Source organism: Papaver somniferum, chromosome 11, assembly GCF_003573695.1.
Source record: "Papaver somniferum cultivar HN1 chromosome 11, ASM357369v1, whole genome shotgun sequence".
Classification (NCBI taxonomy): Eukaryota; Viridiplantae; Streptophyta; class Magnoliopsida; order Ranunculales; family Papaveraceae; genus Papaver; species Papaver somniferum.
The window spans coordinates 57,781,894-57,793,679 of record NC_039368.1 but is presented as its reverse complement, the minus strand read 5'-3'; the positions used below and the strand labels follow the sequence as shown (position 1 = coordinate 57,793,679).

The window sequence follows — 11,786 nt, the reverse complement described above, 5'->3', positions numbered from 1 at the left end:
TAGAAGGGGGGACTGATGCAGGGCATACTACAATTCCAGAAGATTCCGCTTAGAGGTTTGGCTTCCATCGTTTCCTAGTTTCAGTCTTTCTTATTTTTAGGATTCTTTTAGATTTCCTTTTAGTTTTCTGTTTCCTAGTTTAGTTATTCTTCAAGCCTATATAAAGGCTAGATTAAGTCTTGTAAGAGCTATCTATTACTCAATCAAATTATTAAACACAAAACTTATCTTTCTCTTCTTGCTTGAATTCTCTTCTCTTCTTGCTTATAGCAATCTAGTATTGCTTTCTTTTACCTTGTTCTACATTAACATTAAATTTCAATTATACCCACATAATTTCTATAACACCTCAAACAACCATTTCCCAGATCTTACAATAATCAACACCAAAATCCTCCATCTCATCCTTCTGTTTTTTCTTTTGGACCTTATAATTGGCAAGGAATGAGCTAGTATATCACCAAAAGCAAACATCCTCAGATGAAATTGTGGATTGGGCTCTAAAAAACAAAAGTATTATGAGGTTCTAACAACAATACCTCCCTTAACCAGGCGACTCTCCGGTAACTAACCATCTCGGAAGCACCAAAAGAACATCGATAATCTTTGTGGGATGGTCCAAACCGAGCATAAACTGGATGAAGATCAATACAGATGGGGCTGCCAGGGTTTGCAGGTGTAGATTTCATTTGTATAGAATTACGACTGCCTTAACAGCGCTCTATTTTTGGCTTCCAGAACCGCAACAGAAAGGCTATGGCCAAAAGTTTTATTCGAGACAGATTCAGAAAGCCTCCTCGTATTCATCATCCTCACCTTCTGCTCCACCTTCGTACATCTCAGGGATGATCGACGAAATAAAGAATATAATGAGTCAGATTCCTGAAGTTGCGATCCAATACAATTATTAAAAAAAAATCGGACGACAGATGATATGGCCAATCATGCGGCAGACGGTAATCAAATGTGAAATCTCTTAACCAAAATTTAGGATCAGACAGCCCCTACATTTATTAGTTAAATTGTTTTCCATGTCCCCATGAATACCACATACCCGCCTAAAATTGTAACCTAATCATCACATTTTTTTTATACAAATTTTTTCAAGAAAAAAATTCTATCACGCTACCGCTCGGCCGTTATTTAGCCGCACTACCGCGATACGCGAATTTCTTTGGACATATGCGGTATGCCAATCCATTTTGTCCATTTGAGCAACCCGCAGTGGTTCAAGATTGGCAAATTTGCTAAACGGTGCAGCCCATAATAAGACTTGCCAAGTTGCCCTTACGAATTTAAAACATAAAACAAAAACGAGGAAAATCAATTGAAGAAAAAGATAGAAAAAGAAATTAATCTACTTTGTAATGTAATTTGGTTTTGAGTAGCAACAACAGTCTATTGAGAATTTCATAATTCTGGTTTTATCAGAAGAGAATGAAACTCTATCAATTTCTTCACCTCTTCCTTCTCTTTGGGCTCTTTTGTTTGCTTTCAATCCCTAGATCATATTCTTCTTCTCCTTCTCCCTCTAGAGAATCACTTGGAATCTCTCCTGAAAGTACACATTTTTTTTGGTGTACTTTTCCTTTGTTTTCTGTAAAGATCTCTTAACTTGAAATTGATCGAGTAACTTTTTTTTCTTTTTTGCTTCTTATTTCACTCAGATGCGAACTACGTCAAGTCGGATATTATAAAATGTAAAGATGGATCTAAGAAATTTGCTAAAGCTCAGCTCAATGATGATTTCTGTGATTGCGCAGACGGAACTGATGAACCAGGTCTGCTTTCTATTTAGGGTTTCTATTTTATACTCATTTCCATGGCTCGATGTTTTACTTTACCCTTTTCTAATTTTGATAAGTAGACGAGAGAGAGATTAATGCATATTGTCTCGTGTGTTCGGTTTGCTTTTGTTGATAGATTTATCTCATGCAGAAACATAATGGTTAATGCCGCATGTTGATGTCTTTACCTTCTGTTTATTGCAGGAACATCAGCTTGCTCCAGGGGAAAGTTCTACTGTAAGAATACTGGACATGTTGCTCTTTCATTATTCTCTTCCAGAGTGAATGACGGTATTTGTGGTAAGTAATCTTTAACAACTAATGATACTATAATTTGATTGGGGTAATTGTATGGCATATGTCTGCAGTTCCCCTTCTCTTGAAGGATAGTTGGTTTACGAAAGTTAAAACTTAGGCTCTAATGCTATCGAACAAAGTAAACAAACACCCACAGAATGCCAATAATTGTGAACTGTGTTGTTTCTTGTTGACATGTTGGTTTATATCAGGATAACAAAGATGGGGTTTTAGCTGTGTTCTCGTTTTGTGTTTAAATCTGTGTCTGTGTCTGTGCTGTTTTGGTGTTTTTGCATAAAAACCGTGACTGATAGTTTACACCCGACCTGACCATCAATCTTGTTGTTCAATAATCCTTGACCTGTAGCAAGACTGACGTCACTGCTGTGTGTTCTTTTGGTATGTTCATTTTAGGCATAGAGTTACTGCTGGACCTAAATTGTCAATTTGCTTTTCTAAAGATTATACTTCACCTCTTGGTACTTCCATAGACTTCCAAACTTTGGGAACTTGACTCTTCTATTGAACTATACTAGCTTCTTTTCAAGAATTTTTCATAGCTAGCCATCTCGATAATTCCATTTTCGTTTTCTTAATTTTGATGGACAATGTGGGCAGATTGCTGTGATGGTAGTGATGAATATGATGGTAAGGTGAAGTGTCCAAACACATGTTGGGAGTCTGGCAAAGTGGCTAGAGACAAATTGCAGAAGAAGATTGCAACGTATAAGGAGGGTGTCACTATACGGAACCAGGAAATTGAACTAGCAAAACAAGGTATATCAAAAGGTGAAGCAGAATTGTCAAAGCTCAAGAGTGAAGAAAAGATACTCAAAGGGCTTGTTCAACAACTAAAAGGTGGTGTTCTGCCCCTGCATTCTTTTTTATTCTTCAAAAACTATCCCTAATGAGGTGTCTGGCTTTATATGCAAAATTTATTCATTCGACTAAAAGCCAGGGACTGGGTATTCCAGCATATGTCTTCTCTCAGCTTGCACTAAATGGTTGGCTTGCGGAGTTTTGCTTTAAATAATGTAAACAGTGTGTTCTCTGGATTTAAATAGCTAACAGACTTTTATGTGGGTTTTGAAACATTGTACTTATTTTGCATAATCAGTTGGTGATATGAATACATGTCCTAACTGACAATTCTTCCTTGGTTATCAATATAGATCGCAAGGAACAAATTGATAAAGCAGAGGAGAAAGAGCGCTTAGAAAAGGAAAAGGAAAAGGAAGAAAAGAAGAAAAAGGAATCTGAGGAGAAAACAGATGGAGAAGAAAAGGATTCCAAGGAAACACAACATGAGGAAGGTCAGAGTGGGACTTCGGATGAACCTTCATCAGAACAGGTTTGAGTTGTTTCTTCAGTGTTATGATCTTTGTTGACAATTTTATGTTACTTTTCTACTTCTATATGTATCTACTTTTATGTACACAAACTAATACTCATTGCCTTTGTCATCTTGCGCTCCATCTATTTAGCGGTGTTATGCTACATTCAATACTGAGTGATAATATGACGTTGCCGGTTTCACTGCACATGCATGCCAACCTGGTGTATGAGAATTTTCTGATTGTTCAATTCATGTCTAACATTGTTTATGTTTGAGACAATTATGTACATCAAGTAAATATAAGCGGTAAGAATATTACGTGATATTATGAAGCATGTTGTCTTGGGATATGGTCCATTTTCAACTATTTTACACCTAAGAGAGTATTCTGACTAGTGAATCTAATTGCAAAATGCCAAAGTTTCTTTGACTTCAATACTGATGGGAACTGAAGCTGTTTAACATCCTTCGAAATTTTGAATAACGAAATCAACCTTGAAAAACTTTTAACCTTGACGGTGATGAATGTAGTTTGTTATCTGCTGCTTTTGTAATTAGCTCTTATGTGGTTCCTTTCTCCATATCATTGACGATTTGCGTTAGACATGATGTCAAGCTTTGGTAAATTCATGTCCAACAACTCAGGCAATTAGGAAGAGAGATATGTGTTCAATGAGGGCCTACATGTTACATCTTGGTCCTCTTCACAGTGTCACTTCATTGCCAGTGTGCTTTTTCTAATCTAATCCTGGAACTTGGATTCTTGAAGGGATACCAACTATACTGTACGCGATGTATTTTTGGATGTAGTGCAAGTTCGTCAGCCACGAGCTCTATCAGTGTTTAATGTTATTTTAGTCTCAGTTTAATACTTTGGAAATGGATTCTATTTCTCACATTTGTAGTTTTATGATAGGATGTGTCAGAATTTAATCCCAATGATGCTGTTGGAGCTGAAAATGAAGCATCTCACAGTGACGGGGTAGAGCAGGTACATGGAAAATTGCTATGTTTGGGTGTTTCTGACTTCAATAGTAAAATCAATTTGAATCATAATCTCATAATGGCATGTAATTGTTTGCTGCAGGATGCAGCAGCTGATAAGAAAACAACAGTTGAAACTGGAAGTGTTCATGGGGATCATGATGTTGAAAGTAACGAATCTCAGGATGAAGCAGCTGAACAGGTATCATTTCCTGTTAAATGTGTTTTGGACATTGAGAAGTAAATTGCATGCTTTTAACGTCTAAATTGCTTAGTTCCATTGTTTACGCACATGTGAATATGTGACTCAGTTACATCTTATATTAAATATCAGGAGAAACATGGGTCAGAAAATACAGAAGGATTGTCAAAGGAAGAGTTGGGTCGACTTGTTGCGTCACGTTGGACGGGGGAAAATTCAGGAGAGAAAAATAGGGAAGTAGATGATGCGAAAAAGGAGGAAAAGATAGGGAAGTCAGAGACACAAGAGAATGAACATAATGAGGATGATGACGGGTATAATTCATCAGAAGATAACTATAAATATGATGAGGATTCTCCTGAGGAAGATATCGATGACGACTTTGAAGAAGATGATCACCATAACGCTGATGCCTCGTACAAATCTGACTCAGAAGACCAAACCGACTATTCAGGTTTGCTAACTTTAAGCTCACCTCTTGACGTATGGTTTTTCTCGTTTTTTGAATACAGCCTACCTTTCACGACTAAGAAATGTATTTGAAGTTGGTCCTGCTGATTTTGCTACACTTACAGATATATCAACCACAACAAGCCCATCATGGTTGGAGAAGATACAACAAACTGTTCGAAACATTCTGCAGGCAGTTAACTTGTTCCAGAGCCCGATAGATAAATCAGGTAAGCAGTATAATATTAAAAGAGCTGCAGCATAAAATTTTAAGTGCCTGTGAATGACTTATATTTGCGATTTCAACTTCTCCAGAGGCTGCTCACATTCGAAAGGAATATGACGATGCCAGCTCAAAGTTGTCTAAAATACAGTCACGAATATCGAGTCTGACTAAGAAGCTTGAAAGTGATTTTGGTATGTATAAGGGCAAGATGGTTTAAAAAATGTTGGACCATTTCCGTGTGGCTTGAATTAGCAATAGTCGTTTGCATTGTTATTTATCTAATTGGTCTTTGTTCTTCAACTCTAGGGCCAGAGAAGGAGTTCTATACTTTTTATGACCGTTGTTTCGAAAACAAACAGAAGAAGTAAGTGTACGTTTCAAATATTGTCTGGTTTGACTTAGTGCTCTTTCTACTTTCCCTTCAGTGATGTTGGGTACTTGAATAGTCTTCTTTGCTTTCTGCTCCAGATATGTTTACAAAGTATGCGCATACAAACAAGCTTCCCAGGTGGAAGGCCACAGTTCAACTCAGTTGGGGTATGTTTTCATGACTAATCTTTCGTTGGAATACATGTCTTATACGTGTTCTTAGTGTCAGTTGCTACACTCAAACTTTACATGGTTTGTATCTCCTAATTTGTGGCGGGTGAAAAGTGGTTTAAGCTTTGTTTGATGTTGCTTACACGCACAGTTCAAAAAGCACCATGAATTGAGAGAGGTCCATAATGGTTGAATCTATGCTAATTTCTGTACATTTTGAGTACAGGCATTGGGAGAAATTTGAGGACTCATATCGAACAATGTTGTTCTCAAATGGTGATAAATGCTGGAACGGCCCTGATAGAAGTTTGAAGGTACTGGAAAAATTTCTCGAAAAGCTTAAATTGTAGATTTCTGTTATTTTGACAGCATTCCACATTCAGTGTGTTTTGCTGGGTAAACTCATTGATATACACCTTCTCATAAACATGTGAAGGCGCAAGTGCAATTTCCTGGATATTTAATCCTTAAAATTCACTTGCAATCAGGCAAAGCGAGGTATCAGGAGATTGTATTCTCAATGCTCAATGAAAGCATTGTCACCTTCATTTTCCCTTTCCTAGAAGATTGCAGTATTCTCAATGCTCAATAACTGCATTGTTACCTTCACTTTAACAGCATTCTCAATCCTAGAAGACTGTATTCTCAATGCTCAATGAAAGCATTGTCACCTTCGTTTTCCCTTTCCTAGAATATTGCAGTATTCTCAATGCTCAATAGCAGCATTGTTACCTTTCTACTGTCCAAAGCCGGTGGGATAGGGTTCTGTAATTCAAGAGCTGGCTAATAGCTTTGATACACCAGTTGGATTCTCCATACAGAAATAGTAGCATAGGTTTAGAGGTGGCAACTAGGCGAACAGGTTACCAAGTAATGGCCCGATGTTCAGCCCTCCCAATAGTTGTGTGGGTCTTGTAGGTTAGTCATGTATCCCGACGACCCATACCTGAGGAAGCCTGTCTCTAATGCGACCTCCTCTACCTGGGTACTAAAAAATGTTTGTGCATTTGCATATGAGACCCAACTAAGGTGCTGAAGCACTCTAATTTAGGGGATCCCAGTTGCAACATGATTGCCCTTCAAGGTGCTAATTCATATTGCTTTTACAGGTGAAGCTTAGGTGTGGACTGAATAACGAACTGACCGATGTTGATGAGCCGAGTCGTTGCGAGTAAGAATCCATCTCGCTCACTCCTCTCCTTCAGTCTCAAGCCCTATGTTTTACTATATAATTTATATGTTTATCATTGCAGATATGTGGCAATATTATCAACCCCTGCTCTATGCCTAGAAGAAAAGCTCAAGGTACATACATATCACTGAAATGCCATTTATGTCATCTTTCTAAGTACTGAAACTATTATTACTGATGGATACTTGGAAACTTTGAATGTTGCAGGAACTACAACGAAAATTAGATTTAATGAACATGGAACAACCGCAGAGTCATGATGAACTCTAAAATCTTATCCTTCTCAAGATTATCTTGGGTACAGTTAATTTAATCATACATACCTCACAAGAGATTCAATTAGGTAGAGCTGTTTGAAAAACGGCCAGTTCGACGGTCTTGTCCTAAAGTTATCAGTCTTCAAAGGTTGTCCTACCAAATTTTTTGTTCTTCTTGAGCTATGATATTTGTAACCTTGATCCTGATATATTAGAGAACGAGCTGAAGTAAACAGTAAACTTCCTTCAATTCATCTTTTTCAACCTAGGTATGTTCTCTGACTTTGTAGTCAACAACACATGGATGTCAAAAGATTATAAGCCGCATTTCAGGAGAAAAAAAAAAGGATCTGTTTGTATTAAGCGCAACCCCTCAAAAAAAAAGCATTGAATTAAAAGCATTCGCCTCAATGTATTTTATTCCGGATTACGGTGTAGATGGAAGTATATAAGACGTGTGGTAGTGCGTTCAACTGAAATCAAGTCGAACTCGGAACCAAGGAAATTTAGAACTGATTTTATTTGGGTAGGCTCCACACCGGTTGCATATGCATTCATGATTTTGTCGGATCACATTTTGTATCTTTTAACAAAACTAGTGACAAAACCTCTAGGTGAACAAACTAGTGATAAGAAAAAACCGGTCATATTATTTCTACCAAATAAAAACCGTTTCAAATAAAACTGGGACAAAAATCCCAAGTCAAATGATAATGAGCAAATTTAACTTTTTTTATTTTAAAAAAACCCAAATGTACCCTTTTATCTTTTCTTCTTCTTCTTCTTCTCTGATTTCTTCTTTCTTCCGTCTCCTTCTCCCACCACCTTCATCACCAGCAGCAACAATGGATCTCCACGAGAAGAACGACGCTGATTCAAGAGATGAAGAATTCGAGAGACGTTTTCTCTCAATCATTAGTTCATTCATTTCCCTAAAACTGAGAAAAGAAAGAGAAAGCAGCAGCCGTTGCTGTTAAATCCGAGAGACCAGATCGAGACGCTGATTGAGAAATTGAGAAGGAAATAAGATTTGAGATGATGTTCATAGAGCGTAGAGAGGAAGAATCAGCAAAAAACTGTTGCTAGAATTTATTGAGATCGAGAAACAATGAAGAAATTAGGGTTTATGTTTTGATGCTGAGCCGTGGCTGCATTTGATTCAAGAATACAGATAAAGACAGATGGAGAGTTTGGTTTGGTGCTGTTTAAGAAGACCTGTTGCTGTTAATCTCAGAGATGAAGAAGAAATTGATGAAATCAGGGTTTCGATTTGAATCTCCAAACGAAGAACAGGAAGGGAATTGGGTCTGTCGATAAGAGCAGAATCAAACAAGAAATTGGTGATGTTAATCTCAGAAGACCTGTTGGGTTTGGTGAACAAGTTGTTGCTGGTTGGCCTTATTGGCTTAGTGTTGTTGCTCGTGAAGCTATTCATGGTTGGATTCCTCTTCGTGCTGAAAGTTTCGAGAAATTGGAAAAGGTAAGGGTTTTTTCTTCTTCTTTTGTTATTTTGCTACGATTTTTTATTGTTCTTGAATTTCTCATTTCTGGTCTAATTTGTGTCGTTATACATCGGAATGTTGAAGTGGATTAGTACGTCGACAAGGTATTTTTGTATTTGTTCATGTGCTGCAATTATGTGAATACTGCAATTTTCTGACTGTATCTTTAGATTGGACAAGGTACATACAACAGTGTTTTCTGAGCACGAGAGCTTGCAACTGGGAGGATGCTTGCCTTAAAGAAAGTTCGGTTCAATAACTTTGAGCCAGAAAGTGTGAGATTTATGTCGCGGGAAATAATGATTCTCCGCAAACTGGAGGGACTAATTACTTATAGACTGTCAACTAGTGTATATCTTGTTTTCGAGTACACGGAACATGATATTGCTGGTTTATCATCTTGTCCTGACATCAAGTTCAGTGAATCACAGGTCGTATATATGGAACTCTGGATGTGTGTTCTAGTATTCGGGAATTACCAATGTTAAAGGGTTTGATTTGTTCATGTTGTGTAGGTTAAATGCTATATGTATCAACTACTATCTGGCCTTGAACACTGTCATTCAAGAGGTATAATGCACAGAGATATCAAGGGATCCAACCTTCTTGTTAGTGATGATGGAGCTCTGAAGATAGCTGATTTTGGCCTGGAAAATTTTGTTAGTGTCGGGCACATTCAACCATTAACTAGTCGAGTTGTTACTTTATGGTATCGGCCTCCTGAACTTTTGCTTGGATCCACCAGTTATGGGCAATCTGTTGATCTATGGAGTGTTGGTTGTTTATTCTGTTGATATGTTGTGTGTTTGACTCAAAGGGTTCAGGTTGCTGATGTGGTTGATTGGGTCTGTGGTGTTCAATACCAACTCGCAGATGGAAGGAAATGGAGTATGATAGGAGCAGTTGTTGTTGCTTAAATGAAAGGTTTGCAGGAAGTGGTTTTAGGATGATCTCGGAAGCCGAGGAAGGACAGAATTTGCTGGAGAAGGCAGTAAAAAAGTGCAGCAGAAGTTACAGGAAAGTATGAGAGGCAGTGCTGCTGTTGTTGCAACAGAAGTGCAATGCAGGGAAAGAGGTTCAGGTGATGGCAGTGATTGCAGGTCAGCTGAATGAGTTGGCGTTGCTGCCATGTAGAGAAGGAATGAAGCTGGTGATATGCTGTTGTTGTAGAGAATGTGCAAGAAGTCGAGCTGAATTTGCAGAGAAGCTTATGCTGTAAGCAATGATAATGGCAGTTACATCATTGGTCTGTGATTGGGGTTTTGTCGCATACTGTTCAGGCCAGATTATAAGGAGAAACGAGGGTTTCCGCTACAGATTAGTGAAATTCAGTGAAAGAGCTGGACATGGGAAGAGTTAAGATCTCTCTGAGCTGAGATGCAAGATGGATGGTTTGATTTGGGTTCAGCTGATTAACGGAAGGATCAACAAGGGAGTAGATGCATGTGCAGTGACTGGTGCAAGTGGTGTTAGCTCAAGTGCAGGATTGTGCAGTTGCAGCATTGGTGGTGACTGAGCTAGCCGTGTTACAGGTGGTTGTGGTCATGATAACAAGATAAAGATGGTGATGTGTTGGGGTTGCTTGAAATTGAGATTTTGATTACAAGACTGAGCCATGAAAGAAGAAAACAAGGTCGTGTGCTGGTGGAATTGTAAAGGCAGGGAAGCTAATATGATGCTGGTGGAATTTTTGCTGGTGTCTGAGCATCAAGGAAGCAGTATTGTTGTTACCGAGCTGCTGTAACGCAGCAAGACTCTGCAATGTAATGAAGGTGTTGCAGGTAAGAACTGATGGTGCTGATGAGTTCGTGCTGAAGAGAATGGAAGATTGCGGTTGCGGATGTTGCACCTAGAAGACAGAGAAGTTGGTTTGTTGGTGGCAATGGATTGAAGAGGATATGGAGCAATAGTGCACATTTGCACCTGAACTGAAGGGAGATGCCGCTATTGCCGAGAGAAAATGAAGTTGCAGGAACTGAAATAACAGCTGTTAGTGTGATGAAACCAATTATGGTTTCATCTTATTTATGATGAAACCAAAATCGGTTTCATCACACTAACAGCTGTTATTTCAGTTCCTGCAACTTCATTTTCTCTCGGCAATAGCGGCATCTCCCTTCATTTTCTCTCGGCAATAGCGGCTGTTAGTGTGATGAAACCAATTATGGTTTCATCTTATTTACGATGAAACCAAAATCGGTTTCATCGTATTTCAACGATGTATTTCTATCCATGAACATGTATAATACCTCTTATAATTCTTCTTGCAGGTGAATTCTCACGAAACCAAGATGAAACCAAAATCGGTTTCATCGTATTTATGATGAAACCAAAATCGGTTTCATCTAATTTTTTGGGTGGTGGTGGGCAGTCGTGGTGCTAGTGGCGGTGCGGCGGGTGTTGGCGGTGGTGCTGACTGGTAGCGGTGGTGCTGACTGGTAGCGGTGGTGATGCAATTGCTCAGTATCGGTGGCGGCGGTAGTCGGAGACGGCGGCGGCGGTGGTGGTCAAAGGTGGCGACGGCGGCGGCGGTTGTCGGCGGTGGTGGTGGTGTGCAACGGCGGAGGTGGTCGACGGTGGTGGTGGCGGAGGTGGTCGACGGTGGTGGTTGACGGCGGTGGTCGGCAGTGGTGGTCGGCGACGGCGGTGGTCGACGACGGTGGCGGTGGTCGGCGGTGGTGCAATGGTAGTTGGCGGCAGTGGTGGCGGCGGCGGCCGCCGCGGTGGTGGGTGACGACGGTGGTGGTTGACGGCGGTGGCTCTGTTGCTGGTGGTTTGTTGTTGTTGGTGGTGATAGTATATTTAAAAATGGGGTTGATTTTTATTTTTGTTGGGGTGATTTAAATACTATAAGCGTAGTTTAGACAGTTTATGATATTTGGGGTTTTTGTATCACTTTTGTTTGGATGGGTTTTTTGTGATGGGTTATAACCCCTTTGGGGTTATAACCCGCGGATTTAAAGTATTTCCAACAAGGTTTTCCTAAAGGAAAATTTCTTGTTTGGTCCTAGGC

General features: G+C 39.3%; 2 protein-coding genes across 2 annotated transcripts; both read left to right on the top strand.

The window, feature by feature from the left end:
• The first annotated feature begins 1,301 nt into the window (after positions 1-1,301).
• Positions 1,302-7,539, top strand: LOC113322210 (glucosidase 2 subunit beta-like). The gene is made up of 16 exons (XM_026570255.1): positions 1,302-1,561; positions 1,668-1,781; positions 1,992-2,087; positions 2,703-2,942; positions 3,257-3,435; positions 4,337-4,411; positions 4,508-4,606; positions 4,739-5,060; positions 5,182-5,286; positions 5,372-5,473; positions 5,589-5,646; positions 5,751-5,819; positions 6,049-6,136; positions 6,932-6,993; positions 7,076-7,127; positions 7,222-7,539. Exons 1-16 carry the CDS (start codon positions 1,438-1,440, stop codon positions 7,282-7,284), a joined length of 1,848 nt encoding a protein of 615 aa, XP_026426040.1. The 5' UTR covers positions 1,302-1,437; the 3' UTR covers positions 7,285-7,539.
• Positions 7,540-9,072: 1,533 nt separating this feature from the next.
• Positions 9,073-10,108, top strand: LOC113324448 (probable serine/threonine-protein kinase At1g54610). The gene is made up of 4 exons (XM_026572769.1): positions 9,073-9,204; positions 9,289-9,546; positions 9,719-9,873; positions 10,054-10,108. The coding sequence occupies exons 1-4, from the start codon at positions 9,073-9,075 to the stop codon at positions 10,106-10,108; spliced, it is 600 nt and encodes a 199-aa protein (XP_026428554.1).
• Positions 10,109-11,786: the final 1,678 nt, after the last annotated feature.